Genomic DNA, 24380 nt, shown 5'->3' with positions numbered 1-24380 from the left:
TGTAAAGCACTTTGTGAACTATAAAATGATATATAAATGCTAGTTATTATTATAATTTATTCATATTTCATCACTTCAGCAGGGAGTTAGGAATACTGCATTCCAACCACCTCACCCCGATGCTTGGTTTCTGAGGATGTCTAATCTCTTTGCTGTCTTGGTCCCAGTTTGGGCAAACTCACAACCACTTAGTTTTTAGCCTCAATACAACGGACAGAAGCTTTTCAAAAAGAGGAACTTTCCTAGGAAAACAAGGGAAAAACAAAGAAACAAACATTGGAGATTAATGATGACTCTAGACTTCTCTCCACTTATAATCCTTTTTGCTGAGAAATTTTTACATGATACCAGGTATAAAGGTATATCAATAGGTATACATAACCTTTTACTGTTGCCAATGTTTGTGTGACCCCACATTCAGTTACTTGACCCCGTATGGTGCTAGTTTAGAAGTTGCTCTAGAGGGACCTATGGAGCATGAATCTCACCTCTTTTTTAGAGAGGTGGTGGAATACAGGAGCAACGTGATGTATAATGGTCAGATAAGGCTGATGTGTTGATTTGTTCTTGCTTAGGGTAACTGTCACTTCCCCTCTTCTGGACTAAGTTTCTTTATCTGTTCAGTGAGGCTGAGGGCAGGCTTGGTGTCAAGGTGGATATAAAGCACTGAGCTTGGAATAAAAAGACTCATTTTCATGAGTTCAAATCCAACCTCAGACATTTACTAGCTGTGTGACTCTAGGCAAGTCGTTTAACTCAGTTTGCCTCGGTTTCCTCAACTGATAAAATGAGCTAGAGAAGGAAATGGCAAAGCACCTCCAGTATCTTCTGCCAGAAATTCCCAAATGAGGTCATGAGGAGTTGGACACAACAAACAACAAGCAAAACGAGTTTAGGACTCGATTGTCTCTAAGGTCACTTCCAGTTCTAGATATTTATCAAGAATCAAAATCCAATAGCAGTCAACAGTTACTCCTCCAAAATATCTATAGAGCTTCAAGGTTTACACAAAGTACTGTTTGGCTACACATCCAGTGAAATAAGGTAACGTACACATTATTCTCTCTCTCTTTTCATCCCCTTAATCAATAAACTCCATTTTGTTCTGTGTCACCTCAGGGCGCCAAATAACCCAAATGCTGTTTGGCAAGCCCTCTGGGCCTGCTCTCCTCCAACCTTTCCAGTCTACTTATACCTTACTCCCCAAAACATACTCTTTGATCCACTGGCCATGAACAAGATACTCCATCTCTCGACCCCAGGCATTTTTTTCTGGCTGTCCTCCGTGCCTGGAATCCTCTCTCTCCCCTCATCTCTGCCTCTTGGCTCCCCTGGTTTCTCCAAGGCCCAGCTAAAATGCCATCTTCTACAGGAACCTTTCCTAATAACTCTTAATTCTACTGCCTTCCCTCTTTCAATGATTTCCTATTTATCCTGTCTATATAGTTTGTTTGCTGGTTGCTTCCCCCATTAGATTGTTAGCTCCTTGATGGTACAGATTGTCTTTGCTTCATTTTGTAACCTCAGTGTTTAGTAAAGTTCCTGGAATATAGTAGATGCTTAATCAGTGTTTTACTGAATGACTCAGTTGTACAAAGTGGGGGAGGATCGATTCAGAGGTTTATAGGCCGCTGAATTTAAAACTAGAAGAAATCATTTAGTCTAAACTTTGCATCAGAGATAAAGAAGCTGAAACTCAGAAAAGTTATAGGCCACAGAAATAAAAACAGGAATGGACTCAAAGAACCATTCAGGTCAACTCATTTCATTGATGAGAAAACAGGCCCAGAATACTAAAAATGATTTGTCCTAGATAACAAGTAGCAGAGTTGAGATTTGAACCCAGGCCTCTTGCTCAATTCTAAATCCAGTAAGAGTTTGGCAGACCCACATTACATCTTACATTAAGATAACTTAAGTTGTTGAAGACTAGCTAATATATACCAGTTACCCCTGGCCAGATGAACCCTGTTATTTTCATTGCTTGTTCCAAGTCAGCCTCTAGTCCCATTTTCTTAAGGAATCATCTGGCCTTTGTGGTAGGTAGGCACACCATCATTCCTGTCTTCATTATATCCAGTTTTTTAATAGCTAACAGGAGATGGGCACATCTTCCAAGTTTGGTTCCTCAGTACCCTTGCTGGGCCTCTCACAGAGCTATTCTGTTTAGTCTAAGGAATGCTCTCTGCTTTCAGCTTATTTTCAAACAGAGATGAGCCCAAGGAAAAGTAGTGTGTCTTTTTTGACTCAATTGACCTAATTCTGCCCACGTCCTCAGGTTCTTTTTGCTAGTTCACTTATGTGTCCCTATGAGGGGAATGACTCCTACTGTCCTCTCCCTACAATTTTACAAGACAAAAACTAAGTTTTACCTAAGGAATAAGAGAATTTTCACCAGGAATAGAAGAGACGGCTGATTGGCATGTTTTACATGACTGAATGAAAACTCAAGACTAATTTACCAAAAGAAGAAAGAATAGTAAAGCTCATTATACACAATGGAAGAAGAAAAAAAACCCAACAGACTCTTATGAAGTCCTATAAAATAGTAAGATTAATAAGAGAGACAGTTGGAACTGCTATCAGCCAGAATACTTACTGTTCACAGTTTCAGAGCAGCCCCTAACAGGAGTAGGAATAATGTTGTTGGTTCGAGGCAAAGGGCAATAAGAAAAAAGCTAGACTCCTGAATCAAAATATATAATCGATATATAAATGACTTTGTTTGTTTGTTTTGGTGAGGCAATTGGGGTTAGGTGACTTGCCCAGGGTCACACAGCCAGTAAGTGTCAAGTGTCTGAAATGGGATTTGAAATCAGGTCCTCCTGACTCCAGGGCCCGTGCTTTATACACTGTGCTACCTAGCTGCCCCTCTAAAGATTATTAGAGGAACAGCTAGGTGGCACAGTGGATAAAGCACCCCTCCACTCCCCCAAAATTTATTACAGATATAATCAGAACTCTTCACTTTATTAAGATTCATCACACAGGAATTTTTACAGTAGAAAAGTAAATCCAATAAATGTTTTATAAGCACCTACTAAGTGTTAGGTTCTGTGCTAAGGGGTGTGTGATGTAAAGAAAAGCAAAAAGGAGATTCATTTTAGAGAGGACAATAATGCAACAACACTATGTAGAAATAAACCACATACAGATAAATGGGAAATAATCAACAGAGAGGAGGCACTTAGAATTAAGGGGTAAGGTAAAGATACTGTTAATTCTACAATAATTTTTCAACAACACATCTGCATATTAAACAAGCATTCAACCCTAGGGTATATTATTAGGAGGGTACTGAAAAATGAAAGTGAAAGTTGGGTCTAAACTTGTCCTTTTTCCTTCCACTGCAATGCTACTTCCACTTTGGAGGCAACATGGCATAGTGGAAAGATTGCTGGATGGATTGGGGGCAGGCAGACTACCTCAGACACTTATTAGCTCTCTGACCTTCGCCAAATCAAAGTCACTTAACCTCTTCGAGACTCAGTTTCCTCATCTATAAAAAAAAAGCACCTACTTTAAAAGGTTCCTGAGAGGATCAAATGTACATAAAGCACTTTGGAAGCCTTAAAGTGCTGTATAAAAAAACCAGACATTATTATTATTTCATATGGTGGCTTCCTTTTTATAAAAGTTGTATAAGGGTTGCAATTATGCCACTTACCTTAGTAATAGGATCATAGATTTAGACATGAAAGGAACCCTCAGGGACCATCAAGACCAACTCCCTCATTTTACAGATGAAGAAATTGAGGGACAGAGAGGCTCTGTAACTTATCCAAATATAAGGCACACTTAAACAAGTCACGACCCATCTGGGTGCCAGTTTCCTAATCCATTAAAATAGGTTTGATAATAATAATATCTATCCTACTTTAACTACCTCGTTTTGCTAGAGTGAGGCTCAAATGTAGCAAGGCAGCTAGGTGGCACAGTAAAGAGAGACAGACAGACCTGGAGTCAAGAACCACTGAGTTCAAGTATGGCCTCAGACATTAACTATGTGACCCATAACTCTGGGCATCTTTACTGGCTGTCCCTCTTCCTCCTCGACTCCGCCGACTCTCTTCCCTGGCTTCCTTTAAGTCTCATCTGAAATTCCATCTTTTACAAGAAATGTTTCCCAACCCCTATTACAAGCTGTGTGACCCTTAACCTCTATCTTCCTTAATTTTCCCATCTATAAAATGGGCTGGATCATAACAGCAACTCTTTCTCTAGATTGTTGTGATAATGTTCATCATAAAACTATGAGCACCTACTATATGCAACATAGAGCATGTATTCCCTCCCCATAGGATACTGGGGGTTCAGCCATCAGTTGAAAATTAAGCAATTATTTACTAAATACTGACTGTGCTATAGGCTACTTTAGCAGGCATAATGGGGAGGGTCTCTGCCATCAAAGAACTTATTTAATAATCTGGTGGTTAAGGCAAAAGGACACAGGAAAAGTTAAAACAATGCAAGATTGTATAATAACTATTTATTCAAGACAACACTAGAAAAAATACCCCCCTAGTTAGTATGCAAATGAACAGTCAAAGTGTGGTAAAATTGGAGACCTGGGTTGAAAAAGGGCTAGGGTTTGAGTGAGAGGCTGAGGGCATTCCAGCCAGATGGAACTGCATGTGTACAAGGATAAACACGGGGGAAGCAAAAGGTCTGTGTGAGAGATGACGATTTAGGATGGTGATGGAGGTTTTGTGTAGCAAAACACTGGGGCATAATGGTGGGAAAGTAAGTTGGGCTCATTTTGGAGAGCTTCCAGTGCCAGGTGAAAGTGTGTAGACTTTGTCCTTTGAGTAAAAGGGAGTCACTCAAGGGTTAAAGGATGACTTAAAAACTTAGTTTCATGACCAATGTGTAGATTTGTTTTACTCAGTTGTACTTCTTTGACATAAGGTAAAATCCAGGGAGAAAAAAAAAGGTGTCAGTAAACATTAAAAAAGATATAGCAGGGGGCAGTGAGGTAGCACAGTGGATAGAGCACTGGCCCTGGATTCAGGAGGACCTGAGTTTAAATCCGGTCTCAAACACTTGACACTTACTGGCTGTGTGACCCTGGGCAAGTCACTTAACCCCAATTGCCCTGCAAAGAAGAAAAAAAAAAGATATAGCAGCCCAGCACCATGATAGCCATCTTGAAGGAAAAAAAAAATCAGTATCTTGCTTGGTTCCTAAGAGTGGAAAAAGAATCATCGATTATACCAAGGTCAGAGCCTAGGTAGCTGAGAATAATATGGTACCATTCAAAGAAATATGAGAGGAGATGAAGCTAAAAAACAGAGAAGAGAGGAGAGACTGAATCCTCTCTGATTGGAGTCCTGGAGGGAGGAGCAATAAACTCCCCTGCAAAGGCTTCTTTTATAGAGTTCTCAGAAGTTTCAGAACTTTTCCAGGTAAGTAACTCTCCATTTTCTACCAGCAGGTCTGCTTGGATTCGATTCCATGGGATTTCATATCCTTTGTTGGCCCTCCTGCCTCTCTTTTCACCTTTTGCGGGGGTTGTCTTTCCCCATTAGACTATATACGTCCTTGAGGGCAGAGACTGTCTTTCTTTTTCTTATTTGTACCCCAAGAGCATAGCACAGCATCTGGAACATAGTAGGTGCTTAATAAATATTTATGGTATTATACTGCATGAAATAATGGGAAGACATGCCAGTAGAGAGACTTAATAGGCAACTGGAAATGTGAGACTAGAGACAACAGATTTGGGAGTCATTTAAAAGTAGAATTTAGGGGCAGCTAGGTGGTGCAGTGGCCCTGGAGTCAGAAGGAACTGAGTTCAAACCCAGCTTTGGACACTTACTAGTTGTGGGGAACTTACTAGCTGTGTTCCACTGATCCCCTGGAGTGCAATCTGCATACCAAGGGGCAAAGAAGTTGAATAAATTAAGGACTATGATTTATAATGATGAGGCCAATACAATTAGTTTCGATACAATGGAGAAGTTGAAGCTTAGGTTGGCAAGGGATGTGTGTGAGAGGACAATAGGGAAGAAGTATAGACTAATCGTTTGAGAAATCTGATTGTGAAATGAAACAGAGGCTGTTATCTAGAAGCAGGACTGAGAGACGGTTTAAAGATAGTTGGAGAGCTAGTATATCTGTAGACAAGGAGGGGTGAGGGTGAGCAATTAGTGGGGTGGGGGGGAGAGAAAAAACAGTAAAAAGTCTAAGAATGAGACAATGTTGAAGTTGCACCACTTGCAAAAAGAACCTAGCTCTTTCTTCCTGTTCTTTCAGTCCGAGTTAGGGAGCAGGAAAAAAATAATAAAGCTACTATTCTCATCTTCATAAACCTAAGTAGTCTTTCTCTCTCAGCGTTGAAGCAACTCCTTTACTATGGATTCTCAACATGATGTACTCTGTATTTTCTCAATGTAGTCATTTATGTCCATGTTTCTCCCGATTCAATAAGAAATCAGCTGGAGGAAGGGACTATTTTTGCTTTTTCTTTGTATCCCCAGTGGTTAGCATAGTTCCTGTCTCATAGAAGTGCTTAATAAACACTGACTGTGACATAAGTTTCTCTCGAGTAAACTATGCATCTCCTTGAATACAGAAGATGCAGCAAAAACATTTTTAACTCTGCATTCCCTCAACAAGAGGAAGAGCAAGCCCAGACCTGCCCAAAGAGAACAAATTGGGAAGTCCATCCATGACTCAGAAGGGGAAGCAGCATTCCATCTTCTTGGCTTTAAAAAATCATTCTCACGTTCACAAGGGTTGCATGTTTTCTGTGGTTCTTCTGAAATGCTAAACTCTATAGGCATCCAACGATAGATAAGACACCTACTGTGCCCCACTTCCCTCCTACAGAAAGGTCCCTTACAATTGTTCTTTGACAGTCTCCCCCCCGCACCCCAGCCCTCAATCCCCATGCCTAACTGGCTTCATATTGTGCAACACCACACACAGCGCTTTTGAGTGCCAGAGTCATTTATTAACTACTCGTTCCTTGTTTAGCCCATAATTTGTTTCTTGTGAAAAAACTGACCTATAGTAGCAGTGCTAAGTTATCCAGATCATATTTAAAGTAACCATAGATTCACACCATTATATAAAATAAACTTTATCTAAAAATAACAATAAACAAAATGGACTCTTAGGCCAATTTACATTACACAGTTATAGTTGCTTCATTTTGCTTAAAATAATTCAGCTGAAACTTGTAAGTCCCAGATCAAATCATCATAGATCTTGAACTGGAAAAGACCTCCTGGGAGGGTACTTGGTCCATCCCCCTTACTTATAAATGGAGGAAAACTGAGGCCTGAGGAGAAATGACTTTTCCCAAGGTCATAAAGTTAATCGGGTGTAGGTAGCGCTTGGGTGCAAACCCAGATCTGCCAATTCCAAATCCTAAATTCTTTCCATTTACGTTTCCAGGGTTGTTATGAGGATTGAATGAGATAATACTCATAAGGCATTTTGCACAATACCTGGCACACAGGTACCTTACTAATTTCCCTCCTTCTTTGCACTACATCACACCACTTCCTTTAAGGATATGCACAAGAAAATAAGTGTTCAAAGCCAATTTGGGCATTCCAATTCCAATAATATACAATGTGCACTTTCAATACTGGCTCGTACATTTTAACTGCTCATCTTGAAACCAAGTACAACAATCTGAGTGGACTCTAAACCCTCTTTCATAATTCCCCCAAGCCTTGGCTTTTTCTTTATGTATTATCTATCCTTGATTCCCTGCATTTGCATTTTTCTTTCATTTCCCTTCCCAGCCACCTCCTCAATACTGGATTGAAATACAAAACTACTTCAGGTGTTTCTTTAATATAGGTCCCACTTCTCATCATCTTTCAGACCTCACTGGTTTCCTTTCCTGAAACCTCTGTGGAGGTGAACTTATCTCTCTCCCCCTTTTAAATAGCGGGACTTACAGCAAACGTAACTCTCACTGGAACCAGCAATCTCCCACTACATCAAATTTAAGGCAATCAACCAAAAAAAGAGGTGGTGGTAAATGGTGTATGTTTATAACTGATTCATTTAGCATGCTATTTTCCACTTTCTTTCATTTTTTTTTCTTTTATTAAGTTTTCTTGTACAAAATGACTTACTATGGTAATATTTTACATAATTGAACATGCATAACCCATATCTGACTGCTTACCACCTTAGGGAAGGGGGAAGGGAAGAAGGGAAGTAGGGATAAAATTTGAACTCAAAACTATAAATAAAAATAAAATGTTGAAGGGAGTGGTGATTTTGATTAAATAAATATTCAGTAGTATTAAAAAAAAAAACCTCATTCATTTCATCCTTACCTAGTGCCTGCATTTCCATGTAAATAAAGAATGACAGGATGATTAGAACCCAAAGTATCCTCATACCATACTTGGTCCTTTCCTTGAGCGTTCTTCCATAAGACTGCAGGGACCGTGTGCCTAAAAATAGGACCAAAGACAATAAGCAGTAATTACATATTCCTTCATCCCCTAAAAATTTTAACTTCATTTCGTTTCACAGCATTAATTCAAAGCTCAAATGCCATAAAGGATGTAATAAACACAGTGCAGCTCTGCAAAAATTTGGACTATCTTGGAAAAGGCCAATCTGAATTAGTAAGAAAAGATCCTCTAACTCATAGTTTTTTGTTTTTGTTTTTGTGGGGCAATGAGGGTTAAGTAATTTGCCCAGTCACACAGCTAGTATGTGTCAAGTATCTGAATCTGGATTTGAACTCGGGTCCTCTTGAATCCAGGGCTGGTGCTTTATCCAATGTGCCATCTAGCTGCCCCCTAAATCATAGTTTTTAAGTGAAGTTATATTACCCTCAAATCTAAGCACTCCCTTCCCTCCTTACCAATACTTGATTTATTAACATTCTGAATATAGTAATGGTTGGTCCTGTGGTATATAAGGGATAAGATCCCTTCAGAGAGAGAGTGCCATGTGTCTGTCAATCTATTAGGTTCCTTTCTTTTTGAGAATCATGCATCCACATGGGGTTTCCAACTGGTTATTTTAAGCAATTCACTCATTTCAGTAAAGAAGGCTGTGATGACCTAGGGTATCGTAGCCTTTTTAAAAGCTTAAGTGATGCTTTTTTAAAAACCCAACAACATAATTTCTTTTTCGTTTCAACCCAAGTTGTGTCATAAAATGATTTTAGTTGTCTTTTTTCAGTGGCATTTTTTGTTTATATTATTGTAGTCATGTGTATTATTCTCTTAATTCTGCCTCATACTGCAGCAGTTCATAAAAGTCTTCCTCGGAGCAGCTAGGTGGCGCAGTGGAAAGAGCACCGGCCCTGGAGTCAGGAGTACTTGAGTTCAAATCCGGCCTCAGACACTCAACACTTACTAGCTGTGTGACCCTGGGCAAGTCACTTAACCCCAATTGCCTTGCTAAAAAAAAAAAAAAAAAGAAAAAGTCTTCCTCTACTTTTCTGAATTCCACAAATTGGTTGTTTCTTGTGACACAAAGGTCACATCTTCCCAGTCCCTTGAGCTCTCTGAACCTAGGTATCAACCCTCACTATCTCTCACCTCCCACATCCAATCTTTTGTCAAAGCCTGCTCATTTCACCTTTACAGAATCTTTTGAATATGCCTCCCCTTCTCTCCTTTGATACTGCCATCATCCTTGTGTGGGCCTTCATCAACTCATGCTTGGACCACCACAACAGCCTGTTGGTGGGTTTTCCTGCCACAAGTTTCTCCTCATTTCAATTCATCCTCCATTCAGATGCCAAGATGATTTTCCAAATGTGCAGGTTCAACTATGCTACACCCCTCTACTCAATGAACTTAACTGGCTTCCCTATTACTTCCAGGATGAAATATGAAATCCTCTTTTTGGCATTATAATCTCTTCATAATTAAGCCCCCCTTATACCTTTCCAGTTTTCTCCCACCTAATTCCCTGCCCTATTTTCTTCTTCTTTTTTTTGTTTTGTTTTGTTTTTTTTTTTGGTAGGGCAATGGGGGTTAAGTGACTTGCCCAGGGTCACACAGCTAGTAAGTGTCAAGGGTCTGAAGCCGAATTTGAACTTAGGTCCTCCTGAATAATCCAGGGCAGGTGCTTTATCCACTGCGCCACCTAGCTGCCCCGGCCTTATTTTCTTCTATCCAGTGACCCTGGCTGTTCCATGAACAATATGCTCCATCTCTCTTGCTCTGGGCCTTTCCTCTGGCTGTCCCCCATGCCTGGAACACATCTCTTCATGTCCTCATCTTTGCCTATTGACTTCCTTTAAGTCCCCATTAAAAGCTCATTTTCTACAGAAAGCCTTTCCTAACCCCTCTTTTTTCTAGTGTCTTCCCTCTTTTTATTTCCTATTTATCCTCTATATATCTGTTTGTACATAGTTGTTTGCTTGCTGTCTCTTCTCCTCAAAGCTAGGAACTGTCTTTTTTCTGTATCTCCAGTGCTTAGCATAGTGTCTGGCACATAGTAGGCACTTAAATGTTTGCTGGCTAACTGATGGTCCAGTATGTTAGTTATCCTTCACAGCTCTGTGTTATCTATAAATCTGATAAGCATGTTATCTATGCCTTTATTCAAGTCACTGATTAAAAAAAAATTGAAAAAGCACAGAGGCAAAAACAGAACTTCACTGTATACCACTAGAATCTTCCTTCTAAGCTGATGTCAAATTATCCTTTGGGGGTCTGGTTATCTGAGTAATTAAAAATTCACTTAACTTTACCATTATATACCCATGTCATCTGAGGTAGCTAGATGACTCAGTGGATAATGCTGGACCTGAAGTCAGGAAAACCTGAATTCAAATCTGGCTGTGTGACTCTGGGAAAGTCACTTAACCTCTGTTTGGCACTATGTGGCAAAGTGGATAGAATGCCAGGTATGGAGTCAAGAGGGCTCAACTTCTTGAGTTCAATTGTGGCCTCAGACACTCACTAGCAGCGTAACCCTAGCAAGTCACTTAACCCTGTTGGCCTCAATTTCCTCATCTGTAAAATGAGCTGGAGAAGGCAATGTCAAACCACTCCTGTATTCTTGTCAAGAAACCCCCATGGAAGTGGTCCATGAGGTCAAGAAGAACTGGATATGACTAAACCACACATCTTCCCATCTGACCCACAAAAATTGCATGAAACAGTTGGTCAGACATTTTGTTAAAATCCTGATAAACTAAACATTCCCCTATCCACCTGTCTAATATACCTTGCCACAAAAGAAAATGAGTTCACTCTGCTATGACCTAATCTTTTCTTCTCCCCACTTACCTAATTAAAAAAAAATTCTATTTCCCCTCTCTCCTACCTTCCTCTTTCCCTTCATATGCCTGGACAAACAAAACAAATTCCTGCAATCACCACATCCAACAAAACCATACATGCCTCATTCTGTATCCTGAGTCTATCACCTTTCTGTCAGGAAGTAAGTAACATGATCAGTCCTCTGGAGTTTTAGTTAGTCATTATACCGATCACTGTTATTAAGTCTCCTACAGTTATTTGTCCCTACAGTGTTGTTACTGTATAAAGTGTTCTACTATTTCTGGACTCCCTTCATTTTGCCTCAGTTCACTATTATTTCTTTCCTTTTCATGTTCAACAAATTTATTAAAATCAAATTTAATTTTTTTTTTAAGTGAGGCAATTGGGGTTAAGTGACTTGCCCAGGGTCACAGAGCTAGTAAGTGTTAAGTGTCTGAGGCCGGATTTGAACTCAGGTACTCCTGACTCCAGGGCCAGTACTCTATCCACTGCGCCACCTAGCTGCCCCTAATTTTTTTTAATCATCAAAAATCTGCTTTCTCTCCTTCCCAGCCCTCCCCTATCCCCAACTGAGGAAGAAAAACAAAACCCTATTATAAACACATATAGTTGAGTGAAACAAATTTCCCCATTGGCCATGTCCAAAAAAGAAAATTTTCACTTTGAGTATTTACCCTTTTATCAAGAGGTTGGTAACATGTTTCATCAAGAGTTGGCTGGAATAAATTACTCTGATCAGAGTTCCTAAGCCTTTCAAACATGTGTGACTTTGCAGTATTGCTGTTTTTGCACAAAGTGTTCTCCTGGTTCTACTCATTTAACTTGACATCAGTTCATTCAAGTCTTTCCAGATTTTTCAGAAACCATCTCCCTCATTTTTTTATAGTACAATTACCACTACCTATTTTTGATGAATCCATGTTAATTCTTGTGACTGTCATTTCCTTTTTTTAAGGTGTTCACTGACTCTCCATTTGGGCTTAGGTGGCACCTGAGATGCTGGACCTTGTGTAAAAAAAAATTAATTTAACTAATCCTAATATAATCTGAAAAAATTATATAATGGTACTTATAAAAATCATAAGTATATGAAAAATTTTAAGTTTAGAAAAATTATAATTTGGGCCATAAGTCCTTCCCTGGTCGCCATTCAAATGTGAGAATATTTTAACTGACTAGGAGGGACTAATCTGGGGACTTTTGACTGGCTGGCTGACTGCTATAATTTAATATGCGCCCTTTAAAAATTTCTCCACACTGCTCCCAAATTGATAAGAAAAAGATTAAGAAGCCTCTTAATTCTCCGCTCCTTTCTTCTAACTCCAAGCACCTTTTACTTTGTCAACCCCCCTTACTATCTAACTTTCCTCTCTGTACTGCCATGCTGAACCCCTGCGTTTCTCTCTCTCAGACCTACTTCTCCTTGAGTTCTCTTAGTCCTCTGGCGTCCACCTGTGTTCTCCCAGCATAGCTTTTTCTCCGCCTCCTCTGTACTGACCGCCCCACCCCCTTCTTTTTTTTTTTTTAGTAAGGCAATTGGGGTTAAGCAACTTGCCCAAGGTCACACAGCCAGCATGCTCCAAGTATCCGAGGCCAGACCCGAACTCAGGTCCTCCTCACTCCAGGGCTGGCGGCGCTCCATCCACTGCACCACTCAGCTTGCCACCCCCCCAACCCCCCCTTCTCTTAATCTTCCGGCCTCCCCTTCAATGTCTTCTTCCCTGTATATATGTTCCTTCTCTCCCCTCAAACCTTGCCCCCCCACCTTGCACACGCCACGCTAATCCACAGGGCCACACTAGGGCTGTGCCCAGTGGGGCTCGAGGGGCTGTGTCCCCTGCTGCACACCTGGGACCTCTGCATAGGCTATTCTAGGGCCTGACAGGACAAGCCTGGGATCGCAGCTCCCCCCAGGGTGTAGGGAGCTGGGGCTTTTTCCCCCAGCCGTCTGACCTGGCATCCCATAAAGCCCACAGGGCTTTTTTTGGCTCAGCTGAAGGAGGGAGAGGGGCATCAGCCCCTCTTACACGGAAAAAACCCCTGAGGGCCTAAGGCTTTTTAATCTCAGCCCAAATCAAAATAAATTTCATACAACCTGGAATCCAGAAGATTCCTCCTCCTGAGTACAAATCTGGCTTTAGACACTTAGAAGCAGTGAGACCTTAGGCAAGTCACTTAACCATTTGTCTCAGTTTTTTCATTTGTAAAAAAAAAAAAAAGCTAGAGAAGGAAATGGCCAACCACTCCAGGATCTTTCCTGAGAAAACCCCAAATGAGGCCACGAAGAGTCAGACAGCTGAAAACGACTGAATAACAACAAACCCTCTATTTAATGGCCTATTCTAGAATTATGCCAAGAAGTCAGCAGAGAGTTTACAGAAACCATTCTCTTCCAAAACTCAGGATGATATATGCCCTCTGTGGTGCCTTATATTTATCAGTGGCACTTAGGTTTTCTCTTTCTTTCTATAAGGTTAATTCCCTATTACCCATTTTTCTTCTGTTCCTTCTAGTTCAAATATGATTCCTCCTTGACAAAAAACAAAAACAAAAAAACCCCAGCAATCATTAAGACCTAAACAATTCAGTCTTCTATCTGTTGCTTACCATCCTTTTACCATCCATCTCATGCTGCAAATCTTATCTCTGATTCCTTTTTATTGTCCTTATTCCTCACTAGTCTCATTAGATACATGCCCTCTTGGTTGGTTGGTTATTACCCTTCTTTCTCAAAGGGGACCAAAATAACATCCCTATGTCTGGGGCAAGGCACAGTGTCAGACTATGGCTAATCAGCCCAATATGTAGCTTCTAAACCTGGTCACTAACATCTGAGTGATGACAGGTCATCATGTTTTTCAAGTCCACCTGTGTTGTCCCATCTTCTCATGTATAAAATAAGGTCAGGCTAGATAATCTCTAAGGACACTACTAGTTCCTACATATAATGAAGACAAGTTCAAAAACTCTCTTCACTAGGAAAAAAACAAGCCTTTATTGGAAGATTAATGATAGGGATTCGGTCATTATTTTCTGCAACTCCAGCATCAGTGCTTGCCTTTGATTTGTTCTTTCTCCACTCATTTTGAATGTAAACCATCAGCAATTATTTTTCCTAAGATACAACAAGACCACAAAATCTTAGCCATTTCAGGTATTTAAATTCAATAATGATATTAATTAAGCATATATTATGTGTAGAACATTATGCTAGGCTCTGCAGGAGAAATACAAAGTTTAGTTAAGACCGACTCCCTGCCTTCATATATCAAGGATAACTAGAGGACACTAACCTCTCAGCCTCAATTTCCTCATAGGTAAAATGAGGGGTTTAGATTTAGTGTCTAAGATCAGGTATACAACATATATACTAATAAATAACATGCATATTAGGAAGGTACAAGCAAAGTCCATGTGAGGTTCAAGGACTGTCTCCCATTAACAAGTGGGAGGGACAGGCATTTGAGATGGGCTAGTAGGAATTTGACAAGCTCAAGGAAAGCAGGACACCTACATAGAAGGGACAGTGTAAACAAAGACACTGATAGGAAAGCATGGAGCTTGACAGTAAATAATAGAAGCTAAGGTGAGAAAGACAAAGGGACATCAAGATGATGGAAGGCCACGCATGCCAAGCAAAGAAACCTGAATTTTTCTCAGAAGGCAGTAGAAAGCCACTGGAGATTTGTGAGCACATTAATACAACCAGGTCTATGCAGTGGATATATTTGTCTGGCAGCAGCAGTGTGAAGAATGGATTGGGGTAGTAGAAATTGGTAGCTGGGAAGCAACATCTGTAGAGAGGGAGTTAGCCATATTACCAAGTGCAAAACAAGCCGTACCCACAGGGCAGGCAACCTAACCCAGCTGAAACAGACTTGGACCCTGAAGGAGAGAAAGGAGGCAGCTTGGGGCAAGTGAGCCACATCTCTGCTGCCACTTCCCCTCAGACCTGGATGGAAACAGTGTAGGACCTTTTTTGGGGAAAGATTTATACATGAAGGATTTGTGCTGCCAGCGAGATTTCTAGTTGGGGTCAGGGGGGAAGAGAGACAGAGACAGAGACAGAGACAGAGACAGAGACAGAGACAGAGACAGAGACAGAGACAGAGACAGAGACAGAGACAGAGACAGAGACAGAGACAGAGACAGAGACAGAGACAGAGACAGAGTGTGTGTGTGTGTGTGTGTGTGTGTGTGTGTTTCAAAGGAAAGGCTTAGATTCCAACAACTGAGCAGCAGTTCTGACAATGGTGGCAGTTCTGACTCCTTTAATTTAATTTCTTTTTTTTTTTTTTGGCAGAGTAATTGGGGTTAAGTGACTTGCCCAGGGTCACACAGCTAGTAAGTGTCAAGTGGCTGAGGCAGGATTTGAACTCAGGTCCTCCTGAATCCAGGGCCAGTGCTTTATCCATTTCGCCACCTAGCTGCCCCTCCTTTCATTTCATTTCAAATAGATTGGAGCATAATTATACTGAGGTCCCAGGTGACTAGTACATCCTTTCATGCCAACTTTCTCAAGATTCTGTGTACATTACGCTGACATCTAGAGATGAGATTGTGCTTGAACTGTATAGGGACATTAAAATAATTTTAATAAGGACAAACAATGACACTGGTTCATTCATGTGCAGGATCAGGGTGGAGGTCCATTATACAGGGTATGCAGGTCATGCAGAAGATCATCACAGGATCACAGATTTAAAGCTGGAAGGAACCTCAGAGGTCACACGCTACAACGGCCTCATTTAGCTGATCTGATTAACACCTAACATTTATATAGAACTTTGAAGTTTATCAGTGGTTTTATATACATTACTTTTTTTTTTGTGTGAGGCCACTGGGGTTAAGTGACTTGCCCAGGGTTACACAGCTAGTAAGTCAAGTGTGTGAAGCTGCATTTGAACTCAGGTCCTCCTGAATCCAGGGTTGGTGCTTTATCCACTGCACCACCCAGCTGCCCCAAAGAGAATACTCTTGCAGAAAAGGTTTAACAACTCAAACATTGCAGAAACAGAATTTTATACTTACCAGACTCCAATAGTTACCCCTTCTTCTGGCTGGAGGTAGTAATTATAGGTGTGATTTAAGCCTTGTTCCTGTGGCTTTTTCAAGTCAATAAAATAGGGAACCCTCACTGTTGGATTAAAGAAAAGATTACATTAGGGTTTAATGGCTATATAAAAGTACAAGGTAAGACTTTGGAATCATTTTATTGTGTCAGTTCAGTCTTGCCCAACTCTTCATGACCCCACTGGGAGTTTTCTTGGCAAAGATACTGCAGTCGTTTATCATTTCCTTCTCCAGCTCATTTTACAGATGAGGAAACTGAAGCAAACAGGGTTAAGTGACTTGTCCAGGGACACACACAGCTAGTTTCTGAGACCAGATTTGAACCCCAGAAGATGAGTCTTCCTGGCACTCTATCCACTGAATCACTTAGCTTACCTTTCAAATCATGCTTATAACTTTAATTAACCACAGTACTCTAGGGCAGTCCCCTAAGCCTCCAAACACAAACTGGATTTTCAAGCAGAGAACGCTACAGCAGAATGAATTACAGTGAGATGGTTATAGATAGTTTAGTGCACAATTTAAAAACATACAAGGATGTGCACTTAGAGAAGGCAATAAAGCCAAAGTAATGCCATGAAGCTCCTATATCTCTCCAGTCCTAAGAAAGCCTTCCTTTCTTTACCTTCTATCCCCAATTCTGCTACTGTCTCATCTCGCTCCTCTACTTCAAAGCTAAACTCGTTGAAAAACTTCTCTACACCAGATAGTTCATTTAACCCCTCTAAGTCTCAGTTTCCTAATCTTTACTTTTCATCAGACATCTTTCCAGCCTTTCTAATTGGGTTTTTGCCCTCACCACTTGACTGAAACCGCTCTAGGGTCCCTGTGAATCCAATGGCCTTTGCCCAGGTCTGATAAGTTCCTTGAGGACAGGGACTTCCTCTGTCTTTGTATTCACAGAACCTGACACACAGTAGGAGCTGAATAAATGGTTGTCAAATTTTTTAACTGATCTGATTTCCCTGAAACAGTTCACACCAGGCTCTCTTCTCCTGGCTTCATGTTTCCTGCTTTTGTCAGACAGTTACATACCTGGAAGAGGCGCTTCAGCAGGAAGTGGTGCTTTTTAGATAGAAAGACTAGGAGAGCCGTGGTCATGGCTGTTACTGTACTACCTTAAAACATGCAATATATCACCTCTGAGGCAGCCAAAAGTTAAATAGCCAGCATCTGATTCGAGAAGGTTTTATTGTATACTATGATGTATTCATTATGGGGGTTCTTAGAGTATGGGATGTGGGTAATGAGTCTGTACTATCAAGGCTGAAATAAGGGCCAAAATACCATTGACAGATTGGCAGAGGAAGTGTAATATAATTAATAACTACAGTAATGCCTGTATTCTATTGAGAAACAAGAGAATTGTTATTTAAGATTGTAATTTGTTCTTCTCTAAATAATGGGTGGGGGGGTTTTGGGGGGGGAGGGGGCAATGAGGGTTAAGTGACTTGCCCAGGGTCACACAGCTAGTAAGTGTCAAGTATCTGAGGCCGCATTTGAACTCAGGTCCTCCTGAATCCAGAGCCAGTGCTTTATCCACTGCGCCACCTACCTGCCCCCTCTAAATAACATTTTGGTGGGTTTTTTCATATATTTAATAGAATTGTGATAATATTACCTTTTATTAACTAACTACTTTTTAGAAGATAATGATTCACTACTGTTGTAGTCATACTGTCTGAAAACCTGCTAATGATGTACTTCTAAATTACTTTTTAGGCACATCTCAAACATTGTGTTTTGCCTGTGTAAATGTTTCCTCAAATCTTTTTTTTTTTTGGGAGGGGGGGTGAGGCAATTGGGGTTAAGTGACTTGCCCAGGGTCACACAGCTAGTAAGTGTTAAGTGTCTGAGGCTGGATTTGAACTCAGGTACTCCTGACTCCAGGGCCAGTGCTCTATCCACTGCGCCACCTAGCTTCCCTCCTCAAATCTTTATAAAAGAGGCAAGTAAAACCCAGAAATGTGAAATGAGTTGTCTAAAGGCACAGAGGTAGTAAGCAGAAGAGCCAGGATTTGAGTTCAGCCCTTATGACATTGCACTACACTGTTTTCTGACTCTGTAAATCCAGCCCTGATCTCTTTCCTGAACTTCAGCCCTATAGATTCAACTGCCTACACTACCTCTTCACCTGAAGAATTCCATGGGCACCGCAAAAGCAACATCACTAAAACCGAGCATGTTATATTTTTCTTATATTTGTTCTTCCTGTTTTCATTATTTCTATTCATGGTACCACTTATTCACCCCATCTGAAATTTTGGTTTCTTTCATCTTTGATATTTCTCTCTCTCTCTCTGACCTACCATATCTAATTAGTAACCCAAACTGTTGACTATTCCATTGCCAAAGAGAAAAAGAAAATCACTTAGAATCTAGAAATCGTAAATACAAAATCTTATAACAAACCTATAAACCCTAAAGATTATTTAAGTGCAATCTAATCAATTTTAGTCCTTTTCCTAAGATTTAGAGCTAGAAGGGACCTTAGAGATTATCTGATTTCCTCATTTTACAGAGAAAGTGAGAGAAAGTGAGGTTCAGAGGTAGTGATTTATCCAAGGCCACCTAAGTATTAGAGAGCTAGGATTCAAACAAAAATCCAGTTACCACCTGACCATCTGCATGCAGGATGGATTTTATACCGTTATGACATCACAGGATCCCACATCCAGGCTGTACACAATGCCTTCCATGCTGGACCCTGAAAGTCGGTATTCAGAGAAAGAAGACAAAACCCTTTGTCTGAAGATTTTTCTAGACCACAAGGTGAATATGTCTCAGTGTATACAAGGCAGACAAAAAAAAAAAAAAAAGGCAAATGTGATCTTCGATTGTATTGAGAAAGGTATGGCATCCAAAACAAGCAAGATGGTGTTACAGTCCTTGGTGCAGCCCTGTAAACAATGTCTACAGCACAGTGTTCACTTGTGGGCTTGTTTTTAGAAGAGCACAGACAGGCTGAAGTGTGTCTAAATAGAAGGGGATGACCAGGATGGTAGAGAGCCTTGAGATTAGGCAATGTGAAGATCAACTAATGGAACTGGGTATTTTTAGCCTTTAGAAAGGGGAAACACTTAACAGGAGACACAACAGCTAAGTATTTGAAGGGCTGTGGGGTCTACTTCAACTTAGAGAGCAAAAGTCAGAACAATGGGTAAAATTGATCAATTAGAGCTGTCTGAAAGTAAAAAGGGCAGCTGCCCCCATGAGGGGCTGGCCTTCCCCCGTTAAGAAGCCAAATGATTTTTTTGTATGTGATATCACAAAGTGTTTTTCATTCAAGAATCAAGATTGGACTAGATGGCCCTTGAGGTCCCTCCTAACTCAGATTCTATGACCTCAGATCCAGTATTCTTTCCACTAACACAAATAAGATCTTAATTTTACATGAAAAAGAGTGGATTCAAGTAATTCTTTATGTCTAAATTTCTAAAAAAAAAAAATTTCCATTCTAGGTATCTAATCTATACTAAAGTGGTATACTTGCAACAAATTTACATTAGAACTTCTAAGTCACACTTAAGAAATCCCAATAGCCTAGAAATCCAGGATAAATGTGTCTACAGAACAGTCACATTAATTTTGTCTTTGATGTACCCATACAAAAGCAAGCTATCTCTAAACACAATATTGAAAGTCTGAAGCAATTAGAGTAAAAGGAACAAAAAGACTGGTTTAATTGACTGTGATGGGAATTTCTAAAAATGAACCAGATCCCCTGGAAACTTGTTAGATGTACTCTAAAACATTTCATAAGAGAGGCTAAACTCTTAATTGCCTCTGGAGAGATTTCAACAGGGCAGTCTGAATGAGGTATGGTTTGCAGAGAAGATCATCATTTATAGAATTCCTGTAACATCTGTTTTTGAGAAGAGGATTTAAAAAAAGACAAGCAAGTTGTCATGGCATCCCAAGGATACTGATACTGAATTCTTTTGATTTGCTTGTGGGTTTCCTGTACATTGATTTGTTTACACTGGCTCGCAAGTAGAGATTTTTTTTTTTTGGTGGTGGGGGTGTGTGTGAGGCAATTGGGGTTAAGTGACTTGCCCAGGGTCACACAGCTAGTAAGTGTTAAGTGTCTGAGGTCTGATTTGAACTCAGGTACTCCCGACTCCAGGGCTGGTGCTCTATCCACTGCGCCATCTAGCTGCCCCCCAAAGAGAAATTTTTAGAGTTACCCCCAGATGAATCAAAGATATAATTTTGAGAAGTCATGATAATAACAGTTAACATGTATATAGTGCCTACTATGTGCCAGACACTGTTCTAAGTGTTTTGCAAATATTACCTCATTTGGCCCTCCCAACAACCCTGAAAGGAAGGAGCTATATATATATATGTATCCATTTAACACATGAGGAAAACAGAGGTTAAATGATTTGTCCAGGTTAACACTTTAACATGGCTACTAAATGTCTGAGGTCAGATTTGAAATTCAGGTCTTCCTGACTCCAGGACTGGCACTATATTCACTGTGACACCTAGCAAATAATCCCTGTCCTCAAGGAGCTTGTAAATTTATAGTACAAGTGACCCAACATAAAATAAATGAGATTACTCCAAATAACTAAAAATAAGAGACATGCATATAAGAACTGAGGCTTCTTCTTCCAATATCCAACAAAGTACAAAGGTGACAAAAGTTGGAAGCAGTTAATGATGAAGTGCTATAAATTGACAGGCATAACTAATATACTGTTGTTCAAACTGTGAATTTGTCCAACCATTGTGGGAAGCAATTTCCTATTAAGTTAAAAAAAGGATTATAATTTATATCTTCAGACCCAAAGAGCCCACTGCTAGGCAGGAACCCTAATTAGTCATCAATCATAAAGCATTTATTAAGTTTCTCAGGCATGGTGCTATACACTGGGGATACAAGAAAGGTAAAAACAATCCCTACCCTCAAGGGGTTCACCAAGTGGGTCAAAACAATGAAATAAAGGTCCCATATTTAAAAAAAAATTAATCGCAGCACTTTTAGTGGCAGCAAAAAACTGGAAATAAAGTAGTAGTTCTTCATTTGGTGGAGTGGTTCAAATGGTGGTACATGAACATAATACAACATCATGGTACTTAAATGATGAATATCAAGAATTCAGAAAAGCATGGGAAGATTTAAGTGAATGGATGCAAAATAAAGAGGAGAAAAATATCTACAAAAACAATGGAGATGGAAAGAATAATAACAAGAAAACTGAACATAAATGTAATTACATGAGAATGCATCTCCCCACCTTCTTTGTAGAAGCAAATGTGAGTATGGAAAATAGCATATTGTGAGAATACTATTAATATTACAGGGGCCCCCTGCTGTGTGAACACATGCCCACCTTCAACCAATCAGCTTGAAGCAGTGTGTAAGTACCTGAACTGTTAAACTGTTGTCCTAGTTAGCTTTCCCCACAAGGGGACAGATAGGGTAACCACACACATTTAATTTTACCCATCACAATATAATGTTACACATTTTGATGTGTTGTTCTACTAAAATTCTTTCACCTCTATCCTTTTTATTCTTCATTTAAGGGATGGCTGTATGGTAGGGGAAGGAGGGATACATTGGAAAATGTAAGTGATATAAGAATAAGAGAGGTCATCAAAACAACTGTAAGTTGAAAGTTGCATACGCAGCTTCACCTTGGAGAAAAATTGAAAAAATATAACCTCTTCCATTCATTGCAGAATGGGGCTGGGAGTAGAACACTACACATATTGTCAAACACATATTTCTTTGTTCTGAGAAATTCTTTTCTCTTTCTTTTATAATGGTCTGCTGGGTAGAGGAGGAATATATTTAGAAATAATTATGAAGTAACAATAAAAAATAAAGAATTGAAATGGGTAGGAAAAAATTTACATCTACATATAACTGCTTAAGAGGTTAAAGTGTTTTGAGTTCAGATATGAGAATGATAGGGAGAGAGGGAAAGAGGTGAGGCAACAGAGAATGGATATGTGGCAAGGAAGATGATTAGACTCTGGTGTGTTTATTCTGACATCCCTCAAAACAAGAACCACCTTTTGAAGAAATTCAATAATCTAAGCTTCGGTGGAAAGTCTTTTTGATATTTTATTACAAAATATATCAGACTATTTCAGAAGTCATACATTCTTATAGACTAGAACCTGAAGACAGGTAAGCTTCAGAGACAAGTAGGTGCACAGTAGATAGAACACTGGGCCTTGAATCAAAAAAAGCCAAGTTCAAATTCAGCTGTGTGACTTTGGATGAGTAATTGAATTTCCTCAACTGCAAAATGACAATAATAATAGTAACCTACCTTTTAAGGCTGTTGCAAAGATAAAACGAAATATTTGTACAGAGTCTGGACTGCAGTGGGTTCTTAATAAATGCATATTTCCTTCTTCATGTATAAGAAAATCTTTTGTTCACAAGGAGTTAAATTAAAAAGTGACTTTTTCCAATCAAATCTCTTAAGTATTCAAAGTACAATACACTATATATGCTTCAATATCATACACACTAAGACTCTTATTAAATATTAATTGATGAATGCTTAAATTATCCAAAATACTATATTGGAAAAAAATTGGCAAAAAAAAAAAGTGACTAGCATTTTGATACTCTAAAGCATAATCAGAAAAAGGCATCAATAGTAAAAGAAAAAGAAAATGTAAACGTATCCAAATTGCTTAATAAGATTTCTTATCCTTTAAAGGATTAATTTTATGATATCTAACAAATTAATCCAAATAAGGCTTTCTAAACCAAAGAACTTTAGGCATGAGAAGCCAAGTTACACCCCCAAAATAGAATAGTTTCATGTAATTTTCAAGTTTTAGTTCCTATTCAGAGGATTTTTGATTTTGGAAGGGATCCAATCATCATATCATGAAGAAGAGCTACAAAGAAAAAGTACTCTAGAGGAAACTGACTAAAGCACAAGGAAAGCAATTCATGAAACCTATTGAAAAAAAAAAAAACCCTATTCTAGTTGGAATTGAAGGGAGGGAGAAGAGCCAAAATGACTCAAAGTCTGGCAGCTGAAAGTCCAAAGGACACAGACAGAGGAATCTATTAAACAGGGGTGGGGGGAGAAGAGAAATTGATTAACTCCTAAAGCTGGCAGTGGGAATTATGTCTATCCTGGCCACTGAGATAAAAGATCGTATGATTATAGATTTAGATTTGGAAAAGACCTCAGAGTTCATGTATTTAACAGATTTTGATTTTCAGAGCCAAAGTATAAGGTATTTTGTGTAAAAGAAAATGCTTCTTCCCATAGAAAGAAAGAAATTAGAACCTTTCCCAATAAATATGGGAGTGAAAGGATGACCACTTTCTCCACTATTATTTAACATAATTCTAGAAATGTTATCAATGTAAATAAGACAAGAGAAAGAAATTAAAGGAATAAAGACAAGGCAAAGAAGAGATAGAGCTATTTGCTGATGACATGATGGTATACTTGGAAAATCCTAGGAAATCTGCAAGATACTGAGACAATAATGGCGTCAGCAAGGTCACAGCTATAACATAAACCTCAAAAATCAATAGCATTTCTATATAACAACAACAACAAATCCAAGAAGCAAAAACAGAGACATCCTGCTCAAAATACCTACAAAATGTATAAAATATCTGGGGATCAACCTACCAAAGCACTACAAAAGACTTGCATCAAGTCAATCACAAAGCACCAAAACAAACAATATAAATTGCATAGCTGGAGGAATATTCAGTGTTCCTGGCTAAGCTGTGCCAATATAATAAAAATATCAATTTTTCCAAAATTAATGCCATGCCAAATCAAATTACCAAGGGGTTACTTTCTAAAACTTGATAAAAAAATTACAAACTATTTCCATTATATAAAGAGAAATGATGAAAAGAACTAAGGATAAAGATGAATAGCACATCCAGACCTCAAACTATATTATAAGCAGCAGTTATCAAAACCATCTGGTATTGGTTAAAAACTAGAGGGGGAAAAAACAAACAATGGAACAGACAAGAGAAAGGAGAATCGGGGAAAAGTGGAACTCAAACCCAGTGTTTGATAAAACGGAAAACAAATTATGTTGGGGAAAAAACTATTTGATAAAAAA

General features: G+C 39.4%; 1 protein-coding gene across 1 annotated transcript in view; it reads right to left on the bottom strand.

Moving 5' to 3' along the window:
* Positions 1 to 24380, bottom strand: part of ABHD12 (abhydrolase domain containing 12, lysophospholipase) — a 155084-nt gene that overhangs the window by 32769 nt on the left and 97935 nt on the right. Inside the window, 2 exon segments of the mRNA XM_043984474.1 lie at positions 8304 to 8423; positions 16257 to 16362. Coding sequence (XP_043840409.1) covers positions 8304 to 8423; positions 16257 to 16362 — 226 coding nt within the window.

The sequence above is a fragment of the Dromiciops gliroides genome, chromosome 2 (assembly GCF_019393635.1).
Source record: "Dromiciops gliroides isolate mDroGli1 chromosome 2, mDroGli1.pri, whole genome shotgun sequence".
NCBI lineage: Eukaryota > Metazoa > Chordata > Mammalia > Microbiotheria > Microbiotheriidae > Dromiciops > Dromiciops gliroides.
The sequence above is the reverse complement of the archived record's forward strand: the minus strand, read 5'-3'. Positions and strand labels throughout refer to the sequence as shown.